Here is a 24,661-nt window from a genome sequence, read left to right as displayed (position 1 = left end):
TTCTGTCACAATATCTTTATTAAACACTCTCAGTAACTTCATTTTTTCGTCGGTTATATGCTCTATATGTGTTCCTTTAATGGTAAGTGCAGAAGCAGTTTTGGCGCACATCTTAACTACCCACACCAAAGGAACTAATACAACATTCAGATTACAAAAAAAGTGTTTGAAAAGGAAACGAGATTCACATAAACATAAGATGCCGTTACCATAAGCATATCGTTACTTGAAAACGAACGTAAAGTAAACATTATAGTTCCCAATAATAATGTCTGAACATGGAAAATGCTTGCCTCTCCTTGTTCATGATGAACATTTACGGTAAACTATGACTTGAAAAATATAAAGACTATACCTTGAAAATAAGTAAAATATTGTCTAGTTATTAAACATTCAAACACGAGTTATATAGTCGCACATCAGCATATAAAGAAATTTACAATCATCACTGACAAGTTACTATGATCATGTAAAAGTTACGACTATCTAATAATCAAGTTAACACTATCACAACAAACAAAATTCTTGGAGTTACGATGATCTTCCGTTAATTTCCAATGAATAATATTTCAGTAACAAAGTCACATAGGATATTAAGAACGCACACATACAACAATATTATATATATCAAACTAACGGCTGGGTAACGGAGATATTACAAAAAGACGATTTCACCTGCTTTGGGCTCCGTTATGTTGGGATAACCGTAACTGCAGTTACGGTGATCAGTTTAACGCCAGTGAAACTTGTCGAGTGTAACTACTGAAGACATCTTTTGAAGAATTTTTAATAGAAAATACAAAATTTTTTCGTCGGTTATATGCTCTATATGTGTTCCTTTAATGGTAAGTGCAGAAGCAGTTTTGGCGCACATCTTAACTACCCACACCAAAGGAACTAATACAACATTCAGATTACAAAAAAAGTGTTTGAAAAGGAAACGAGATTCACATAAACATAAGATGCCGTTACCATAAGCATATCGTTACTTGAAAACGAACGTAAAGTAAACATTATAGTTCCCAATAATAATGTCTGAACATGGAAAATGCTTGCCTCTCCTTGTTCATGATGAACATTTACGGTAAACTATGACTTGAAAAATATAAAGACTATACCTTGAAAATAAGTAAAATATTGTCTAGTTATTAAACATTCAAACACGAGTTATATAGTCGCACATCAGCATATAAAGAAATTTACAATCATCACTGACAAGTTACTATGATCATGTAAAAGTTACGACTATCTAATAATCAAGTTAACACTATCACAACAAACAAAATTCTTGGAGTTACGATGATCTTCCGTTAATTTCCAATGAATAATATTTCAGTAACAAAGTCACATAGGATATTAAGAACGCACACATACAACAATATTATATATATCAAACTAACGGCTGGGTAACGGAGATATTACAAAAAGACGATTTCACCTGCTTTGGGCTCCGTTATGTTGGGATAACCGTAACTGCAGTTACGGTGATCAGTTTAACGCCAGTGAAACTTGTCGAGTGTAACTACTGAAGACATCTTTTGAAGAATTTTTAATAGAAAATACAAAATCACAGAACTCAAGAAGGGATCTATATAAAAAAAAAAGGTCTTGTATATTTCAGTGATTTTGTACATTGATTTTATGTTGATAGTCCTTAATATAAAACCTTACTACAAGTATCACACAAACTTAACATGATCCAAGGAAATGAGGCCAAGGTCAGATAATATAAACAAGAAATGCATGTCATGCATGTACACCTTACAATCATACCTTTTGCTTATAGTATCTAAGAAACAGACATAACCAAGAAAACTTAACATTGACCATTGAACCATGCAAATGATGTCAGGGTAAGATTAACCATGCCAGACAGAAATATACACCTTACAATCAATCAATGATTTAATAAAATGCTTCACTGAGCCGAGCGCAGCTTGATAGAACCGCAGAGGTTGAATCTTGAACAATTGGGACAAATTTGGACACACAATTCAAGCTTGATTCTGCCTGAATTTGGATTGTTATCAAAATTTTGACATAATATAGGTTTCTTACTCATATTTAATATCAAGATCTTACAAATTTATTGTGCAATACTGTGCAATTTAAAATGTATTTTTGATACTTAATAAAAAATTTGAAAAACAAATTGAATCCCTTGAAAAATTTGGAACCCACAAAACTTTTTGAATCCCCGCTTGGATCAATTACCCTCACACTCGATCCCTGCCTTTCCTTTGTTATGTGGAGCCTTGTAGTACAATTTCAGAGCGATCCATGCACTAAAACACAAATTATTATCTGGAAACTATATATATGCTCGTTTTAACCCTTAATTCCTGCATGAATGGGGCAATAACCCCCCGAACTCAATTCAAGCCTTCCTTTTGTGATATGGAACATTGAGTTACAAGGTCAGATAGATCCTGTAGATCCATTCTTTTGCATACAAGATATTATCCAGAAACTACAAAATGCTTGTTTTTGGCCCTTAATTCCTTAACTGTAGACACAATAACCAACAAAATGAATCCAAACTTTCTACTTGTGGTATTTGAAAAAACATTGTGGAACAATTTTAGAGCAGTTGAAACACTAATACACAAGTTATTATCCTAAAAGTAGAGAAAAGCTTGTTTTGGACTCCTTTTGGGCCCCTAATTCCTAAACGGTTACTGTCCAAAAACCAATGTGTCTTCGGACGACACAGACGACGACGACATCATACCATTATCAGATCCCAAAACATTTTTTGCGGTCGTAAAAAAATAGTTGACCTATTGCTTCCAGGAACTAAGAAACAAACTTAACCATGAAAACTAAACATTGACCAATTAACCATGAAAATGAGGTCAAGATCAGATGACACCTTCCAGATAGAAATAAACACCTTACAATCATACCATACAATAAATAACGTTGATATATTGTCTATAGTTTTAAGAATAACAGACCAAATCACAAAAACTTAACACTAAGCCATGAACAATGAAAATGAGGTCAATGTAAAATAAAACCTGCGAGACTGACATGTACATCATAAAATGTTTCCATTCACTAAATATAGATGACATATTGTATACTAGTATATATGTTACAGTTTAAAGTAGGTGAAATTAGAAATTACATGTAATCGTTAACATTTAGACATTACATATAATTCCTGGTGCTCTTAGTTATTACAAGGCGTTCCTAGAACTACCCAGTTATTACCAGTAATAACTAATTTTTAAATGAAGTTTTATAACTATTTTCTAACTGTTGACAAACACATTTATCATTCTATTCTTGTAATACTTTAAGCAAAAATTGCTCATCGTCATATCAGTTAAAAAATACAAACATAATATACCCTTTCTTAATATATTAATATATATAAAAATATTTATTTGATATTTTTGAAAATGTTTTATTCCTGTGATAAGTTAAACATATACTGTAAATTTGCTATGTAAAGATCTTTTTAAAAACATGAACTGTGTCAATTAACTGAAATAAAGCGATCTTTAGTGGTTAAGCGAGCAACATGTTTTGAAATAAAATAAAAACAGGACCAAAAATTAAGTATCTGAATACACGGTTAGATTTGGCATATCAAAGAACCCCAATAGATCATTTTTTGATGAAATAAAACAAAGTTTAATTTTGGACCCTTTTGGCCACTAATTCGTTGAAACCAAAACTCCCAAAATCAATCCAAATCTTCCTTTTGTGGTCAAAAACCTTGTGTTAAAATTTCATAGATTTTTATTAATTTATACTAACGTTATTGTGCATAAACCAAGAAAAATGCTTATTTTGGTACCTGTTTTTGGCCCCTAATTCATTAACTATAGGGACTTAAACTCCCAAAATCAATCCCAACCTTCCTTTTGAGGTCATAGACCTTATATTTAAATTTCATAAATTTCTGTTTACTTATACTACAGTTATAGTGCGAAAACCAAGATAAATGCTTGTTTTGGGCCCTTATCGGCCCCCCAATTCGTAAGCTGTTGAGACCAAAACACCCAAAATCAATCCTAACCTTCGTTTGATGGTCATAGAACTTATATTTAAATTTCATAGATTTCTATTGACTTTTACTAAAGTTAGAGAGCGAAAACCAAATGTCTTCGGACGAGGACGACCGCGCCAACGTGACATCAGCTATACATTCGTAGCTTTCAAATATTCGGCTTTGGGCGTTCCTAATGAAGGTTAATCCATAATAGCGCTTCAGACGCATGAAGTTTATAATGTATTGTTTTCTTTTTTCTAAGGTTTCTTGATTAATGTTCAAAATATCAAAACAAAAATATCCATTTAGTATATAGCTGTAAAAAATTACAATAAAAAATCAATGATAACCTGTAATCACTGAATCAATCAGCAATTACATGTAATTACTGAATTGATTAGTAATTTCAGGTATTTACTGAATCAATCAGCAATTACATGTAATTACTTAATTGATTTGTAATTTCAGGTATTTACTGAATTGTTCAGTAATTACATGTTATTCCTTATTTCATCTATTTACTGTAACATATATATACAGCTTCTACAGATCCTAGATGATTGAGATGTGCAAGTTATTTAGTTTAGATAATACGCGCAATTTGACATTCTTGTCTAAGTACATTACTCCTTTAATATACAGCACTCATTGTCTGATTGTTTAGAATCTTGATCTTCTGTTTTAATGTTATTTGCTATATCCTTTTTTTTAATCTTAAATAGGTCTTTGACTTTCTGTACTAAGCCTTTAATTTTTGTAGATTCCACAACTTTAAACTGTCTTGTTGTTAAATTATGCAATGATCCAAATGCTATTGCTACAACGGTGCATGCCAAACAAATGACATTATAGGGCATACTGAAGTCTGGTGTTGGCAGAGATACCAGTAATGTTTCTGTGTGTATTCTTATGAAAATTCCAGAGGATTTGTCATCAAATCTGAAATAAATAAGTATGTTTATTATTCATGTCCATCGTAAATGAGTGCTTTTTCCATTTTTGTATAAAGCAATAAAATAACAGCCCAATCCCCTTTTAAAATGCATCCATAATTAACTGGCTATCAAGACATTTTGACACCCAGACAAATCAGCACCAAAGTTTGGAGACATTTCGAGATCCATTTGGACATTTCAGATCCGAACAGGACACATCGGCACCTCATTTGTTTAAATATAAAATAAACTAATTGCTCTGCAGGGCGCAGCTTTATACGACTGCAGAGGTCAAACCCTGCACAGTTATTACAGCTCTGAATTTGGAATGTGATTAAATAGTTGACACAGCATAGGTTTCTGACACAGAATGAATGTGGTCTAAGAACTTTTAAAACATTTAAATTTGACATTTACCTATAATGGTCCGATACCCAAAATCTAAATACATGGTTACATTTAGTATATCAAAGAACCCTAAAATTCAGTTTTTGATGAAATCAAACAAAAAGTTAATTTCATCTTTAGATATATGCTTATATGTTTATTATTCGGCCAGATTTATCTCCCACCTTTCCTATTTTTTGTCATTTTTTCAATTGATATGATTTCAGTTGATGTAATTTCATATATTTTATTTTATATTTTCATATTTAATTATAAACTTTAAAATGAAATGTTATATTTTTTGCATTTTATGATTTTAAACAAATAACCTTATTCATCAATTTAGTGTTTATTGTATATAGCAAAATTATATTGAAAATTAAGATCCGACTCTGGTCTGTGTATTCATTAGTTTGTTAGGCCAGTTTTTTTGCGGATTTTTCACATAAAAATGTCGGTCGGTCATGAAAAAAAGAACAAGAGGCTCTCAAGAGCCTGAATTGCTCACCTTAATTTTTTTGGTTAAATCTCTCATCAATGATTATTTTGGCTTTTCATTTTATTTAAATGTTCTTTTAATCGTCCTATTTTCTTCAAAAGCTAAAAAAAAAAATCATTTTCTCCTATGTTCTATTTTAGCCATAGGAGCTATGTTTCTTGACATACAAGGAAATAAAATATAAAATTTATACTAGATACTCTGAAACTCATTTAGCCTAAGTTTGGCTGAAATTGATACAGCAGTTTCAAAGGAGAAGATTTTTTAAAGTAAGTCAACATGATGAACAAATTGTGAAAAAAGTCTTTAAAGGGCAATAACTCCTTAAGGGGTCAATTGACAATTTTGGTCATATTGACTTATTTGTAGATCTTACTTTGCTCAACATTTTTGCTATAAACAGTTTATCTGTATCTATAATAATATTCAAGATAATAACCAAAAACAGCACAATTTCTTTAAAATCATCAATTCAGGGGCATTATAACTGAAAAACCAGTTACCCAAATCGGCTGAAAATTTCAGGACAGGTAGACCTTGACCTAATAAATACTTTAACTTCATATCTTATTTGCTCTAAATGCTGGAGTTTTTGAGATACAAGCCAAAAACTGCATTTTACCCTGTGTTCTATTTTTAGCCATGACGGCCATGTTGTTTGACGAAATAGAAAATAAAACACAAACTTTATTTTAAACACCCTACTGATCATTCAGTTGAAGTTTGGTTGGATTTGGTTAAGTAGTGGTTTAAAGGAGAAGATTTTTTTAAAGTTAGTAAATATGATGAACAAATTGTGAAAAATTGTCATTAAAGGACAATAACCCCTTAAGGTGTCAATTGACAATTTTGGTCATATGAACTTATTTGTAGATCTTACTTTGCTGATCATTTTTGCTGTTTACAGTTTATCTTTATCTATAATAATATTCAAGATAATGACCAAAAACTGCAAAATTTCCTTAAAATTACCAATTAAGTGGCAGCAACCCAACAATGGGTTGTTTGATTCATCTGAAAATTTCAGGGCTGATATATCTTGACCTAATGAACATTTTTACCCAGTCAGATTTGCTCTAAATGCTTTCATTTTTGAGATATAAGCAAAAAACTGCATTTGACCCCTATGTTCTATTTTTAGCAATGGCGACCATGTTTGTTGATAGTTCAAAACTTCGGATACAATTTATAAACTAGATATCCTAAGGAACATTCAGTTAAAGTTTGGAAGTATTTGGCCATGTAGTTTCAGAGAAGAAGATTCTTGAAATAGTTTACGACGACAGACGACAAACGACGACGGACGACAAGTGATGGCATAAGCACACTTGGCCCTTTGGGCCAGGTGAGCTAAAAAAGTATATTTCACCTTACTAACATAACAATATGTTTGGCATGCTATTTTGTCATCCTTTCTTTAATTCTAGCTCCATGAAATATTATTGCCATCATCATACAATTTCCAATAAAGGGCTGCACTTTAGCGCATGATACGCCCGTTGCTCTTTTAACTTGTCTTTTATGCTTTAAATAAATTTATATGATCAACTAGAAATAGTGTGAGCCCTGTCAAATACCCCCCCCCCCCCCCCCCCCCAAATAATAAATAAAAATGCACAAAAAAATTGGCACTATTAAGGTCAATAGATATAAACAATTAAACAATTTATCAAAGTTGCATAAAATTTTGTGAAAGTGTTAGTTATGGTCCCAAAATTGGAAAATCCCCCCTTTTTTAGGCATAAAAATTCATAACACGGAAATGTAAAATCTGAAATTTATAAACATTGAAAGGGAGCTTACATCAATAGCTATAAACAATTCACCAAAGTTTCATGGACATTGGTGAAAGCCTTTTTGAGTTATTGTCCGAAGTGTTAAAAATCCCCCCTTTTTTTTTATGAATAAAGCCCCATAAATCCAAAGTTTAAAATCTAAAATTTATAAAAATTAAAAGAGAGCTTACATCAATAGATATAAACAATTCACCAAAGTTTCATGGACATTGGTAAAAGCCTTTTTGAATTATTGTCCGAAGTGTTAAAAGTCCCCCTTTTTTATGAATAAAGCCCCATAAATCCAAAACTTAAAATCTAAAATTTACAAAAATTGAAAGGGAGCATACATCAATAGATATAAACAATTCACCAAAGTTTCATGGAAATTGGTGAAAGTGTTTTTGAGTTATTGTCCGAAGTGTGGACGGACGGACGAACGAAAGGGCATTAATTCCTAAAGGGGTCATTTGACCATTTTGGTCATGTTGATTTATTGGTAAATCTTACTTTGCTGAATATTATTTCTGTCTACAGTTTATCTTTATCTATAATAATATTCAAGATAATAACCAAAAACAGCAAAATTTCCTTAAAATTACCAATTCAGGGGCAGCAACCCAATAGAGGTTGTCCGATTCATCTGAAAATTTCAGGGCAGATAGATCTTGACCTGATAAAGAATTTTACCTCGTGTCAGATTTGCTCTTAATGCTTTGGTTTTGGAGTTATAAGCCAAAGACTGCATTTTACCCCTATGTTCTATTTTAGCCATGGCGGCCATTTTGGTTGGTTGGCCGGGTCACCGAACACATTTTTAAAACTAGATACCCCAATGATGATTGTGGCCAAGTTTGGTTAAATTTGGCCCTGTAGTTTCAGGAGAAGATTTTTGTAAAAGTTAACGACGACAGACGACGAGTGACGACGACGGACGCAAAGTGATGGGAAAAGCTCACTTGGCCCTTCGGACCAGGTTAGCTAAAAAACGGCAAAATTTCCTTAAAATAACCAATCCAGGGGCAGCAACCTAACAACGGGTTGTCTGATCAATCTAAAATTTTAGGGCAGATAGATTTTGACCTGATAAATAATTAAATCCTAGTCAGATTTTCTCTAAAAGCTTTGGTTTTGAGTTATAGGTAAAAACATGCATTTTATCCCTATGTTCTATTTTTAGCCGTGTCAGCCATCTTGGTTAAAAATTTACTATAAAGGTCAATAACTCCTAATGTGGTCAACTGACCATTTTGGTCATGTTGACTTATTTGTAAATCTTACTTTGCTGAACATTATTGCTGTTTACAGTTTATCTCTATCTATAATAATATTCAAGATAACCAAAAAACAGCAAAATTTCCTTAAAATTACCAATTCAGTGGCAGCAAGCCAACAATGAGTTAATAGATTGATCTGAATATTTCAGGGCTGATAGAACATGGTGGCCATGTTTTTTGACGAAACAGAAAATAAAACACAATTTTTTTTCTTGATACCCCAAGGATCATTCAGCTTATGTTTGGTTGGAATAGGTTCTGTAGTTTCAGAGGAGAAGATGTTTGAAATAGTTTACACCAGACGGACGACGACGGACGCCAAGTGATGGCTAAAGCTCTGAAAGAAAAGACGGCCGATGTTCCTAATTTTTTGTATCTTTTGATAGTCGTACAAAGAATGAGCAAAAACATGTTAAACGATTGATAATATTAAAATTAATTGCTGGTTACATGTAATGTAATTTCGTTTCCTTCGTCAAGAATTCATCATAGAGTAAATTTGGACCAATAAAATATATTGACACCTTCTAATTCAAAACATTTCATTAAAGTTGAAAGTTAATTATCTAAAATTCAATTGAATCTATCATTAAATAACTACATGTACAATGACATTTTTTTTTATTGTATACCACTGAACTGCAAGCTAGAGTATTTCTGACAGGGCACTTTGATCTTTGATTTTTGTCTCGATTAAGTGAGGACTGAAAAGTCTATTTAGTTCTAAATTTCCATTTAAATATGTTTAAACTACAAAAAGCCATTTGAAAATATTTTTTTTTATCATTAAAAAGATTATCTTGACCAGTACACAACATTTTGTTATAATTGAATTTGTCATAAATATCACATTTTAAGTGTTCAGATACATAAACGTTTCTTTAGGTGGATAACTACTCATCAATTTGAGGTGTGTTAACTATTTAGTTTAGTAGTTTATAGTTACCATAGTTTAGTCTATATAGTCTGTAGTTCTATTTGTATGTATCTTTGTATTTACAGTGACTTGGTGGGTTTGGATTAAAGTTGTACAAAGAACACTTCAGTCATTTATAATCAATTGACAGTAGTAGCAGAGCTCACAACATCCGGGGAGATGGGGACGGCTCTGAGTTATAAGAACCCATCAAGCTTGACAAAAGAGAAGCCATATCAGCAATGAAAGAATGAAGTGAAGATGTGGCAACTGGTTACATAATTGGACAAAAAGAAGATAGGTCTAGCACTTGCGTTGTCGTTACAAGGGAAGCCAAGAGAAGTAGCGTTAGAAATAAAACCAGAGGATTTGAATGTTCATGGAGGAGTTGACAAGTTGATTATAAAATTAGATAAATTGTTTGAAAATGACAAGACAGATTGCGTATGCTTATGCAGCACATAAAGCTTTTGATAAATATGACAGGGAGTCATCGATTAAAATGTGTGACTATATAATTGAGTTTGAACAGAAGTATAACAAATGCAAGAAATATGACATGCCACTTCCTGATGCAATATTAGCATTTTTAAAAGCTCTTATATAATGCAGGACTAGGTGAAAGTGATCGACATTTAGCTTTAACTGCATGTTTTGATTTAAAGTTTGAAACCACGAAGGCAGCCCAAACAACGGTATATTGCTGGGTTTTCCAAGTGCTCCACGAAACCCCTTTCTAAATTATTAACATCTATTTTATCAGCAATCAAAGACGGGCTTCAAAGTTATTGTGAAACTGCCTATTCTAGAGGTGGCGTGAATCAGATGTGGATACTTAAAAAATTCCAAAGATCTTTTAGAGTACATATAATCTAACTCTCTTTCATCTTGTAACAGTATTAAAACATTTGACTTTTCTACTCTTCACACAAGTATTCCACATTCCAAACTAAAAGACAAATTATAAAAGTTGGTATTACTTTGCTTCATAAAAAAGAATGGCCAACGTAGATACAAGTATCTTGTCTTAGGGAGGGATAAATCCTACTTTGTAAAGAATCACTCTGATTCAAACCAAAAATTCTCTGAAACCGATATTATCAAGATGCTTGATTTCTTGATTGACAACATATTTGTTACGTTTGGAGGACGTGTTTTTCAACCGACTGTCGGCATCCCAATGGGAACAAACTGTGCCCCTCTACTTGCTGACTTGTTTCTTTATTATTATGAGGCTGACTTCATGCAGGAACTTCTTAGGAAGAAAGATAAGAAGTTAGCAATATCCTTTAACTCTACTTTCCGCTATATAGATGACGTTCTTTCACTAAACAATTCAAAATTTGGTGACTATGTGGATCGGATCTATCCCTTCGAATTGGAGATAAAGGATACTACAGATACAGTTAAGTCGGCTTCATATCTTGACTTACATCTAGAAATTGACAATGAGGGTCGGTTGAAGACAAAACTTTACGACAAAAGTGATGATTTCAGCTTTCCAATTGTGAACTTTCCATTTCTAAGTAGCAACATTCCAGCAGCACCTGCATACGGGGTATATATCTCCCAATTGATACGATATTCCCGTGCTTGCATTTCCTATCATGATTTTCTTGATAGAGGGTTACTGCTCACAATGAAGCTATTAAACCAAGAGTTCCAAATGGTGAAGTTGAAATCATCCCTTCGTAAATTTTACGGACGCCATCACGAGTTGGTTGACCGTTATGGAATAACCGTTTCACAAATGATATCGGATATGTTCCTTACGTCGTAACTACAATCCCCTTCCCTTTCATGAATTTGACCCACCGAATTAGACTATTTACCGGATTTGTAATCACATAAGCAACACGACGGGTGCCGCATGTGGAGCAGGATCTGCTTACCCTTCCGGGGCACCTGAGATCTCCCCTAGTTTTTGGTGGGGTTCGTGTTGTTTATTCTTTAGTTTTCTATGTTGTGTCACGTGTACTATTGTTTTTCTGTTTGTCTTTTTCGTTTTTAAGCCATGGCATTGTCAGTTTGTTTTAGATTTATGAGTTTGACTGTCCCTTTGGTATCTTTCGTCCCTCTTTTAATAGGATATTTTCTTCAAAATCACAGAGTGATAATGATATAGTTACTGTTAAAGAAGAATCTGCATTTGTAGGAGAAAATCGTTTTGATAAAGGCGTAGTTCTAGGAGATTTGGTGCTCGCAATTGCATGAATAGATAATTTGATCAAAGAAATACTCCATCCCGACTTAATCCAACTATACATGGAAGCATATCCCGTTGTAGATGTTGTGATTCAAAATATTACTGGTTCAGGGATTGTTCACATAAAACTTATGATGTTAAACTGACAGAGGAACAAACAGACACATCTGAAACTGTAAACATAACTCTAATTATAACTTCTCAACAAAACATTACACCTCAAGAAATATTTGTAGCCGAGGCATTTAATGCTGCAGTTGTAGATACAACATGTACCAAAACAGTTTGCGGGACAAAATGGTTACATCAGTTTTTAGACACTTTCGACTCTGCTAATGAAGAAATAAAACGCAAGGTAAGTAATACACCTTTCAAATTTGGTGATGTTAAAACAGTTCATTCTTATCAATCAGTGAAGTTAGCACAACAGTTTTTGATCTCCATGAAGTGACAATGTTTGGAAAACCAGTTGATGTCATTTCACCTCAAATGGGCATTATTGCATAAACATCAAAGACAGAAGAACTGGACAGACTGATTATGTAGTGAGTGAGGAGGAAATCCTGAAGGTAGATTCTGGATTCTCGAAGAAAAGAAAGAGGGATATTATATCAAAACTGCATAAACAATTTGGTCATGCCTCATCTGAAAAGTTGTTATCTCTATTGAACAGTGCAGGCTCAGTTGACTCAGATACAAAGGCAATAGTGAATGATGTTTGCTCAAAGTGCATTGTCTGTTTCAAGTACCAACGTCCGAAACCAAAGCCAATATTGGGATTTTCACATGCAAATGATTTTAACCAAATTGTTGCTATGGATTTACATGAGATTGATCACATTTCTACTATTTGCACATAATTGACTTGTTTGGCCGTTTGAGTGCAGCTATTATCAGGAGAAAAGACTCAAATGGATTGTAGAACGACATAATGAAACTCTAACTGAAACTGTAAACAAAGTCAGAGAACGCTCAAATCTATCTTGGGAAACTGTAATTAGCTGGGCTGTGAATGTCAAAAATAGTCATGTTAATGTGTATGGTTACAGTCCTTATCAAATTGTGTTTGGAAGAAATCCTAACCTGACAACTACATTTGTCAATAAACCTCCAGACCTTGAAGGAGAAACAATGAGTCAAACAATGGGAAAACACTAAGTTGGTCTACACGAGGCAAGGAAAGCATTTGTAGCATCAGAATCCTCAAAGAAAATTAGGCGTGCTCTTCGAAAGCAGGTTCGTCCCTCAGGTGAGAAATTCAGAAATGGAGATAAAGTATACTTTCTTGGAGACAATCAATGGAAAGGACCTGGTTCAGTTATTGGACAGGATAATGTTGTTGTGTTTATAAGATATGGAGGAACTTATGTAAGAGTGCATGAATGTAGGATTTTAAGAGATATTGATGAAATAAAAAAAAAGATAAGAAAAACAAACAACAGGAAAAGAGAGTAACATTGAAAGAAGGTAAAAAAAACTCCAAAGTTGAACAAGAATAAGGCTGAGCATGAAGTCCTTAATATTGATAGTGATGAAGAGGAAGGCTTGCATGCCAACAATCAGTCAGACAAGGAAATAGGTAAAAGTGAAAAAGAGGTAGAAGGACATGAATCTGAATTAGGAAGTCCGGCAGGTGACTCTGAACTAGACAGCGATAATCCTATGAATCAAGGGTATGAATCTTATGAGGAAAGTCGATCAGGAGGTGACTCAGAGCTTGATAATGATAATCATGAAGATACTCCAGTGAGTGAACAGAGCAATGAGCAAGCAACTTCTGAAGTACACAGTAGAAGTGTTAATTCTGAGTGTAATAAAGCATTACTTTTAATCAAAGAGCTGAAAGCTCTGAGGAAAAATGACGCCACTGTCTCTAATATTGGGATATTTTTTATGCAAGTCTTCGCATTTTCACATACCGTAATTAGTTTAACAATGCAACATGTCTCGTAACCATCTATACTATTAAACGAAAAGACCTCATTTTGGGTGTCGCTTCTCTTCTTTCCACAATAAACTAATCATCATGCCTCTGTGTGCTATGGGTACAGTGCATAATCGCATTTGTCATCCATTCATATGATTATTCAGATTGAGTTATTTTTGGTGAAAATCGAGAAAAAAGACGTCCGGATATGTTTCCGTCATTGGGCGAAATTTTAAGTCAGATAAGACTTCCGGTTTGCGTTTTTCTGTATACATACTTTGAACATACATTAATACTACGAATACAGTGTATTTTCTGTCTTATATTCGTCATTGGACGAAATTCAAGTCAGATTAGACCTCCGGTTTGCGTTTTTCTTTTTACTTTGAAACAAATACACATACTACGAATAAAGTGTATTTTCTGTCTGATATCATTTTCAAGTTTACGGCGGTAACAGAGTTTATTGAATAGAGAGGGTCTGTATATTATATCAATGACCACCATGGATCAATTATTAAACTGAGAATTGACTGTAAAAAGAAAATACACTTTCGGGACGTCTGGAACGGGGTTTTTTAAGATCGAAATTTCAGGATTGACCATTTCGGGATCCGGGATTTCTTTTTTCGAATTTCGGGATGTCGACCCTGATATTTAATTTGTATAATAAATTCAGAACCTCGGGATTCCATGTTTTAAAGCCCGGGATATTAGGATCAGGGCCCCTCCGTAGTGGTGGATCCAGAAATTTTCATACGCAGGGGCCCGTTGACTGCCTAAGAGGGGCCCGCTCCGGTCATGCTTCAGTGATTTCCCATATAAGCAACCAATTATTTTCAAGAAAAGGGGGACGGGCCCCCTTAATCCGCCTTTACCCCGACCCCTTCAATGAATGTTCATAATATACAGATAAGCGCTAAAATTATTCCTGTGTCATTAAAATTAATAGAGAACAAAAAAAAAGGAGGAGCCGGGCTAGAAAAACAATTAACCTGTCCCAAATTTCTGAAATTCTCAAATCACTAAATGTTTTCCAAAAAAAAGAAGATGTGGTATGAATGCCAATGAGACAGCTCTCCACAAGAGACCAACATGACATCGAAATTAACATTTAAAGATCACCTTACGGCCTTCAACAATAAGCAAAAGCCGATACTGCATAGTCTGATATAAAAGGCCCCGAAATCAATTCAAATAAGAAAACTAACAGCCGTATTTATGTACAAAAAATGAACGAAAAACAAATATCACTGAACCACTGAATTCAGGCTCCTGACTGAAATGTTCATAATACATGTACACTAAATGTATGTTCATAATGAAATTAATAGAAAAAAAAATGGGAATTTTGGAAATAAAGGAGAAGGGTTAAAAAAACCATTTTCCTGTCCCCAAGTACCTATGACTTTTGATACTTTCCCTGAAATTCTCAAGTCATTAAATCTTTTACAAAATTCTTCCTACAACACTTTACATCCTTTAAAATTCAAATACGCTTTGAATGCCCGCGAAATTTCGCGGGTGTGTTCTAGTATAATTGATATTTGTATATGTGTGTGTGTGAAGTGAAGATGACAACTGGCTGTTTATTCTAAGACAAATGAATAGGTCAAGACTACCTGAATTGTACAAATAAATACCGTAGAAAGGCTTGTGTATTTCTCATTGGTACATAGTCCGAACCCCCTTCTCCCACAACATTTTAGGTAAATAATCTTTTTGTTACTGTTATTAAAGGTCTAAAACTCAGGTAGTTTCAAAGAATTCTGATATAGTCAATTCGATCAATTCGTCACCCATGTTAAATATATATTTTTAACAGTATGTTAAGCAAAGAGTTAAAATAAGAAAAGGTTTCCCAGAATTTTTTTCAGTATTTAAGCAAAAAGAGTTAAATACCTAAGGAAATGATTGTCCAAAAATATTAAATTTCACATTTTTGGGGGTTTATGTACATTTTGTATATTTTTATTTTTCTCAACTAAATGTGTATTTTTAATCATATATATGAGGTATTGGATATTTTTTATGCATTTTGTTAACCAATTGAGCATTTTACAGGATTGTTGGTTTAATGCTGTTTAAACTTTCCTGAAAAAAAAACACACCTTAAATTTGCTTATTATTTGGCATGAAAGTTTGATTTTATTTTTCTAATTGCCTCATTGTTAAAACAACAGCTTGTGTAAGGGTTCGTTGTTTACCTTTATACATGTAACACAACAACACATTAACTATGTACTTGATATAAGTTATTAATTAATAGAATAAAAAATATTATAACATATATTTTTGGATACCGAATTGCCTTAAAATAGGTGCTGATTTGACTAGATGTTAATTCAACCAGGTGCCGACTTGACTTGTACATTTCAAATCCTCTGCGGTCGTTTGCGGTATTTCCTTGAGAAAACCTGTTTTCCATCATCAAACAGAAGTAGAAACTGCTTGAAAATGATTCTAGAACGCTTCATGATTGTTAAAATAAGTTGAATTCACTTAAAAAACAATTTTTGAAACTTGCGATGTTTAAACAGGAAGTTTAAAAAGCATGTGTAAAAGAAGAATTAACTGGTGAGAGTCGAAATCCGTACATGACAGATATCACTATGATACGACTTTGAAAGTAAAACAGTTTCATACTTTTGTAAAACAGTCTTTAATATACATATCACATTAATGTTTGAAGAGTATTAAGCTTATACAAACCATATAAGTCGGTATGAAACACCAAAACGGAATGACCAATAACCGATTACATTTGGAATTTACAAATTCTAAGCTTGTTTACAGTTGTCTTTTCTACTAAGTTTGGATCGTTTCAATCTAGCAGATACAAGTTTATTTTAAATGCATTTAAAAGAAACGAGAAATTTGTAATGAAAGGTTTAGTTTTATATCTATCAGTTTTAATTTGATATTAAATAGAAATAACGTATTAACATGGATGATTTAAAATTATTATTTTGAAAAATGATGAGAGCGCCCTCTACAATATCAATGACAAAGATGGCGGAACGTAAACAAACCACCTCGCCGCGAAATTGAACTTTTTCTCTTATTTCTTGCTTATTGGTACATGCTCTATAGTCCGCACCCCCTCTGGAAGGTCCAATTTTGGAGAATAAAACCGCGGACTATACAAGCCTTTCTATGGACAGGTCAACATTTTTTTTGTAAATAAAATAAAGTATGTAAACTGGTTACTGTCCGACTACAACACTTTGTTCAAGTATAGCGGAATACAAGCAGATACCAGTTCGTTTGTAAAATAGTAAATATGAAACCGAGTGCGGTAGGCGGAGGCAATAATCGACTTCCTGTTGTTCTGGTCAATGGTATCGGAACAATGCCGCTGACGCGTCATTTTCCAAAAAACGGACCAAAAAGTGAACTTTAAAATGGCAGGTGATGATATTCACAAGAAGGATTTGTTCTGAGTAGAGCGGGTAAAGCATCATCAAGTAAAAACAATTGGTACAATGTAGAATATAGGAAACCTGACTTTTTTCCTACATTCGTTTCAACATCTCTGCAAATGTTAACATTAATTGCCTTCACAATTGAATTGTATTTTTATGTTTTATTGGTTTTTTTAGCTATGCTTAGTTGAATATGGAAATCGGAGGTGAACATGAGATCAGTAATGGACAGCAATGAAATCATATTACAACCTCACATATGCTACCAACAAAAAAAAATAGACGAAAATATAAACATCGCAACAAGTATTTTTACTTACAAATCCTTGATCGAAAGAGTAAATAAATATATTGTCATCTGAAGAATGACAGACATTGAAAGTTTCTTTAACCACAAACTAGAGGCTCTTAAGATCCTGTGTCGCTCACCTTGGTCTGTGTGCATATTAAACAAAATACACAGATGGATTAATAACAAAATTGTGTTTTGATGATGGTGATTTGTTTGTAGATCTTCCTTTACTGAACATTCTTGCTACTTTCAATTATCTCAGTCTATAATGAACTTGGTCAATAATTTAGTTACAGAGGAAAATATTTTGTTAAAATTTATGAAAATTGTTAAAAAGTGACTATAAAGGGAAATAAGGGACAAAATCAAAAGATCGATGTGGGATAAAAAAAACTTAAATCACATAGATTTGGGGTGGGGGAGTGGGTCAACATGGCTGAAAGTTTTGTAAATCGATTTTACATATATCCCTATTGGTCAATCATTTTTTTCTCCAAATTAAGTTAAGAGAGATGTGGGGTCAGTGAACAAATTATGTGAATTAAGTTTTTTATCCTACATTGAACTTTTGATGTCGTCCCTAACTCCTTAAGGGATCAACTGACCATTTTGGTAATGTTAACTTATTTGTAGATCTTACTTTGCTGAACATTATTGCTGTTTACAGTTTATCTTTATCTATAACCAGATGCTCCGCAGGACGCAGCTTTATACGACCGCACAGGTTGAACCCTGAACAGTTGGCCAAGTATGGATACAACATTCAAGCTGAATCCAGCTCTAAATTTGTTTTCTCTTGAAGCAATTCACTATGCTGTTGAATATAAATCCTCTCAAAAAAATGTTTGAAGAAATTTTCTTTTTATTTATGAAATTTCAAATGAGAAAAATTGACCCCCCCCCCACCCAATTGTTTTTTTCACATCCCCCTTTCCCTTTTTCCAAAACTGATCTTAATTAAAATTTCTAATGGAGTTTGCAACAATAACTACTCATTTAAATACTTAATAGAATATTAATTGTAAACCAGATGCTCCGCAGGGCGTAGCTTTATACGACCGCAGAGGTTGAACCCTGAACGGTTGGGGCAAGTATGGACACAACATTCAAGCTGGATTCCGCTCTAAATTTGGATTGTGATTAAATAGTTGACACAGCATAGGTTTCTGACACAGAATGAATGTATTCAAATGAACTTAAAATTTTTGTTTTCTCTTAGAGCAATTCACTATGCTGTTGAATATTAATCCTCTCAAAAAAATGTTTGAAGAAATTTTCTTTTTATTTATGAAATTTCAAATGAGAAAAATTGAACCCAATTTTTTAATCACATCCCCCTTTCCCTTATTCCAAAACTAATTTCAATTAAAATATTCTAATGGAGTTTGCAACAATTACTACTCATTTAAATACATCATAAAATATTAAGATGTAAAAAAACTGCTTGTTATCACTGAATGGTAAAGATTATTTAAATTTATCAGTTGGTAGTAAAAAGTGAATATACATTGTATATTGTATATAACAAAGATTTAAGTTGATTCTGGACAAAGAAAGATAACTCCAATTAAAAAAAATTCTTGCAGATATTTCTTGCTTACTATACTGGACAAAGAAAGATAACTCTTAATTAAAAAAAAATTAGCTATTTCACAATATTGTGAAATTAGATATTTCTTGCCATTGCACAATACTGTGCAATTGAAAAGACTTGCTATTGCACAATACTTAATATAATAATTTTAGGTCCTGATTTGGACCAACTTGAAAACTGGGCCCATAATCAAAAATCTAAGTACATGTTTAGATTCAGCATATCAAAGAGGCCCAAGAATTTAATTTTTGTTAAAATCAAACTAAGTTTAATTTTGGACCCTTTGCACTTTAATTTAGACCAATTTTAAAACTGGACCAAAAATTAAAAATCTACATACACAGTTAGATTTGGCATATCAAAGAACCCCAATTATTCAATTTTTGATGAAATCAAACAATGTTTAATTTTGGACCTCGATTTGGGCCAACTTGAAAACTGGGCCAATAATCAAAAATCTAAGTACATTTTTAGATTTAGCATATCAAAAAACCCAAAGGTTTCAATTTTTGTTAAAATCAAACTAAGTTTAATTTTGGACCCTTTGGACCTTAATGTAGACCAATTTGAAAACGGGACCAAAAATTAAGAATCTACATACACAGTTAGATTCAGCATATTAAAGAACCCCAATTATTCAATTTTGATGAAATCAAACAAAATTTAATTTTGGACCCTTGGGGCCCCTTTTTCCATAACTGTTGGGACCAAAACTCCCAAAATCAATACCAACCTTCCTTTAATAGTCATAAACCTTGTGTTTAAATTTCATAGATTTCTATTTACTTATACTAACGCTATGGTGCGAAAACCAAGAAAAATGCTTATTTGGGTCCCTTTTTGGCCCCTAATTCCTAAACTGTTGGGACCGAAACTCCCAAAATCAATACCAACCTTCCTTTTGTGGTCATAAACATTGTGTTTAAATTTCATTGATTTCTATTTACTTTAACTAAAGTTATTGTGCGAAAACCAAGAATAATGCTTATTTGGGCCCTTTTTTGGCCCCTTATTCCTAAACTGTTGTAACCAAAACTCCCAAAATCAATCCCAACCTTTCTTTTGTGGTCATAAACCTTGTGTCAAAATTTCATAGATTTCTATTAACTTAAACTAAAGTTATAGTGCGAAAACCAAGAAAATGCTTATTTGGGCCCTGTTTGGCCCCTAATTCCTAAAATGTTGGGACCAAAACTCCCAAAATCAATACCAGCCTTCCTTTTATGGTCATAAACCTTGTGTTAAAATTTCATAGATTTCTATTCACTTTTACTAAAGTTAGAGTGCGAAAACTAAAAGTATTCGGACGACGACGACGACGACGACGACGACGACGACGCCAACGTGATAGCAATATACGACGAAATTTTTTTCAAAATTTGCGGTCGTATAAAAAACAACTCGTTATCACTGAATGGTAAAGATTGTTTTAATTTATCAGTTGGTAGTAAAAAGTGAATATACATTGTATATTGTATATAACAAAGATTTAAGTTGATTCTGGACAAAGAAAGATAACTCCAATTAAAAAATTTCGTGAATTAGATATTTCTTGCTTACTAATCTGGACAAAGAAAGATAACTCAAATTAAAACAAAATTTGCTATTGCACAATATTGTGCAATTACATATTTATTGCTATTGCGCAATACTGTTCAATTGAAAAGACTTGCTATTGCACAATACTGTGCAATTGAAGATTTCTTGCTATTGCACAATACCATGCAATGGTAAATTTCTTGCTATTGCACAATACTTACTTATTTTAGATCCTTATTTGGACCAACTTGAAAACTGGGCCCATAATCAAAAATCTAAGTACATGTTTGGATTCAGAATATCAAAGAACCCCAAGAATTCAATTATTGTTAAAATCAAACTAAGTTTAATTTTGGACCCTTTGGACTTTAATGTAGACCAATTTGAATACAGGACCAAAAATTAAGAATCTACATACACAGTTACATTTTGCATATCAAAGAACCCCATTTATTCAATTTTTGATGAAATTAAACAAAGTCCGATTTTGGACCCGAATTTGGACCAACTTAAAAACTGGGCCAATAATAAAAAAATCTAAGTACATTTTTAGATTTAGCATACCAAAGTACACCAATGATTCAATTTTTGTCAAAATCTAACTAAGTTTAATTTTGGACCCTTTGGACCTTAATGTAGACCAAATTGAAAATGGGACCAAAAATTAAGAATCTAAATACACAGTTAGATTCGGCATATCAAAGAACCCTAATTATTCAATTCTTGATGAAATCAAACAAAGTTTAATTTTGGAACCTTAGGGCCCCTTATTCCTAAAATGTTAGGACCAAAACTCCCAAAATCAATACCAACCTTCCTTTTATGGTCATAAACCTTGTGGTTAAATTTCATAGATTTCTATTCACTTATACTAAAGTAATGGTGCAAAAACCTAGAAAAATGCTCATTTGAGCCCCTTTTTGGCCCCTAATTCCTAAACTGTTAGGACCGAAACTCCCAAAATCAATACCAACCTTCCTTATGTGGTCATAAACCTTGTGTCAAAATTTCATAGATTTCTCTTAACTTTTACTGAAGTTACTGTGCGAAAAACAAGAAATTGCTTATTTGGGCCCGTTTTGGCCCCTAATTCCTAAAATGTTGGGATAAAAACTCCCAAAATCAATCCCAACCTTCCTTATGTGGTCAAAAACCTTGTGTTAAAATTTCATAGATTTATATTCACTTTTACATAAGTTAGAGTGCGAAAACTAAAAATATTCGGACGACGACGACGACGCAGACGATGACGCCAACATGATAGCAATATACGACGAAAATTTTGCAAATTTTGCAGTCGTATGATAAGTCAAGATATTAACCAAAAACGGCAAAATTTCCTAAACAAGAGTTCACACGCTGAAATGTCTCGCCTTCTTTACTAATCCTTGATACTATCTTGATAGACCTAAATATAAAGCTTTATTTCAACTGTCACATAAACTCAACATTAACCAAGAAAATGAAACATTGATCAATGAACCATAAAAATGAGGTCAAGGTCTGATAAACCATGCCAGGCAGACATGTACAGCTAACAATTCTTCAATATTACAAATATAGTTGACTTATTGCTTATAAATAATGAAAAACAGACCAAAACACAAACACTTAAAACTTAGCAATGGACCGTGAAATTGAGGTCAAGGTCAAATGAAACCTGCTTAACCGACATCTAGATCATAAAATATTTCCATGTACCAAATATAGTTGACCTAATGCATAAAGTTTTAGAAAAATAGACCAAAGCTAAAAAACTTAACTTTGACCACTGAACCATGAAAATGAGGTCAAGGTCAGATGACACCTGACAATCAATCCATACACCAAATATAGTAGACCTATTGCATATAGTATAAGAAAAAAACAGACAAAAACATCTATAACCACTGAACCATGAAAATGAGGTCAAGGTCAGGTGACACCTGCCAGTTGGACATGTACACCTTATAGTCCTTCCATACACCTAATATACTAGACCTATTGCTTATAGTATCTGCGATATTGACTTGACCACGAAAACTTAACCTTGTTCACTGATCCATGAAATGAGGTCTAGGTTAAGTGAAAACTGTCTGACAGGCATGAGGACCTTGCAAGGTACGCGCATACCAAATATAGTTATCCAATTACTTATAATAAGAGAGAATTCAACATTACAAAAAATCTTAACTTTTTTTTCAAGTAGTCACTGAACCATGAAAATGAGGTCAAGGACATTGGACATGTGACTGACTGAAAGTTCGTAACATGAGGCATCTATATACAAAGTATGAAGCATCCAGGTCTTCTACCTTCTAAAATATAAAGCTTTTAAGAAATGAGCTAACACTGCCGCCGCCGCCCGATCACTATCCCTATGTCAAGCTTTCTGCAACAAAAGTTGTAGGCTTGACAAAAAATTACCAATTCAGGGGCAGCAACCCAACACCTGGTTGTCTAATTCATCTGAAAATTTAAGAGCAGATAGAGTTTGTCTTGATAAGCAATTTAACCCCTGTTCGATTTGTTCAAAATACTTTGGTTTCAGATTTATAAGCCAAAATCTACATTTTACCCCCATGTTCTATTTTTAGCCATGGCGGCCATCTTTGTTGGTTTGCTGGGTCACCGCACACATTTTTAAAAACAACATATCCAAATGATGATTGTGGCCAAGTATGGTTAAATTTGGCCGAATAGTTTCAGAGGAGAAGAATTTTGTAAACGAATACAAAAATTTACGAAAATTTGGTAAAAGATGACAATAAAGGGCAATAACTCCTTAAGAGGTCAACTGACCATTTTGGTCATGTTAACTTATTTGTAGATCTTACTTTGCTGAACATTATTGCTGTTTACAGTTTATCTCTTTCTATAATAAGTCAATATAACCAAAAACGGCAAAATTTCCTAAAAAAAGTACCAATTCAGGGGCAGCAACCCAACACCTGTTTGGCTTATTCATTGGAAAATTATGAGCAGATAGAGTTTGTCTTGATAAGCAATTTAACCCCTGTTCGATTTGTTCAAAATGCTTTGGTTTCAGATTTATAAGCCAAAATCTACATTTTACCCCCATGTTCTATTTTTAGCCAATGGCGGCCATCTTTGTTGGTTTGCTGGGTCACCGCACACATTTTTACAAACAACATATCCAAATGATGATTGTGGCCAAGTATGGTTAAATTTGGCCAAATAGTTTCAGAGGAGAAGAATTTTGTAAAAGAATACAAAAATTTACGAAAATTTGGTAAAATATGACAATAATGGGCAATAACTCCTTAAGAGGTCAACTGACCATTTTGGTCATGTTAACTTATTTGTAGATCTTACTTTGCTGAACATTATTGCTGTTTACAGTTTATCTCTTTCTATAATAAGTCAAGATAACCAAAAACGGCAAAATTTCCTAAAAAAAATTACCAATTCAGGGGCAGCAACCCAACACCTGGTTGGCTTATTCATCTGAAAATTTAAGAGCAGATAGAGTTTGTCTTGATAAGCAATTTAACCCCTGTTCGATTTGTTCAAAATGCTTTGGTGTCAGATTTATAAGCCAAAATCTACATTTTACCCCCATGTTCTATTTTTAGCCATGGCGGCCATCTTTGTTGGTTTGCTGGGTCACCGCACACATTTTTAAAAACAACATATCCAAATGATGATTGTGGCCAAGTATGATTAAATTTGGCCAAATAGTTTCAGGAGAAGATTTTTTTGTAAAAGAATACAAAAATTTACGAAAAATTTGTAAAATATGACAATAAAGGGCAATAACTCCTTAAGTGGTCAACGGTCCATTTTGGTCATGTTGAATTATTTGTAGATCTTACTTTGCTGAACATTATTGCTGTTTACATTTTATCTTTATCTATAATAATCTTCAAGATAATAACCAAAAACG

General features: G+C 33.1%; 1 protein-coding gene across 1 annotated transcript in view; it reads right to left on the bottom strand.

The window, feature by feature from the left end:
• LOC134721348 (GPI transamidase component PIG-T-like) overlaps positions 1–24,661 on the bottom strand; it is a 191,649-nt gene continuing 166,988 nt past the window's right edge. The window contains exon 10 of the mRNA XM_063584288.1: positions 1–4,942. Within this exon, the coding sequence (XP_063440358.1) occupies positions 4,627–4,942 (316 nt within the window). The 3' untranslated portion in view covers positions 1–4,626. The remainder of the gene's footprint in view (positions 4,943–24,661) is intronic.

Source organism: Mytilus trossulus, chromosome 6 (assembly GCF_036588685.1).
Source record: "Mytilus trossulus isolate FHL-02 chromosome 6, PNRI_Mtr1.1.1.hap1, whole genome shotgun sequence".
NCBI lineage: Eukaryota > Metazoa > Mollusca > Bivalvia > Mytilida > Mytilidae > Mytilus > Mytilus trossulus.
Note: the sequence above shows the minus strand (reverse complement) of the source record. Positions and strands in the feature narration are given on the sequence as shown.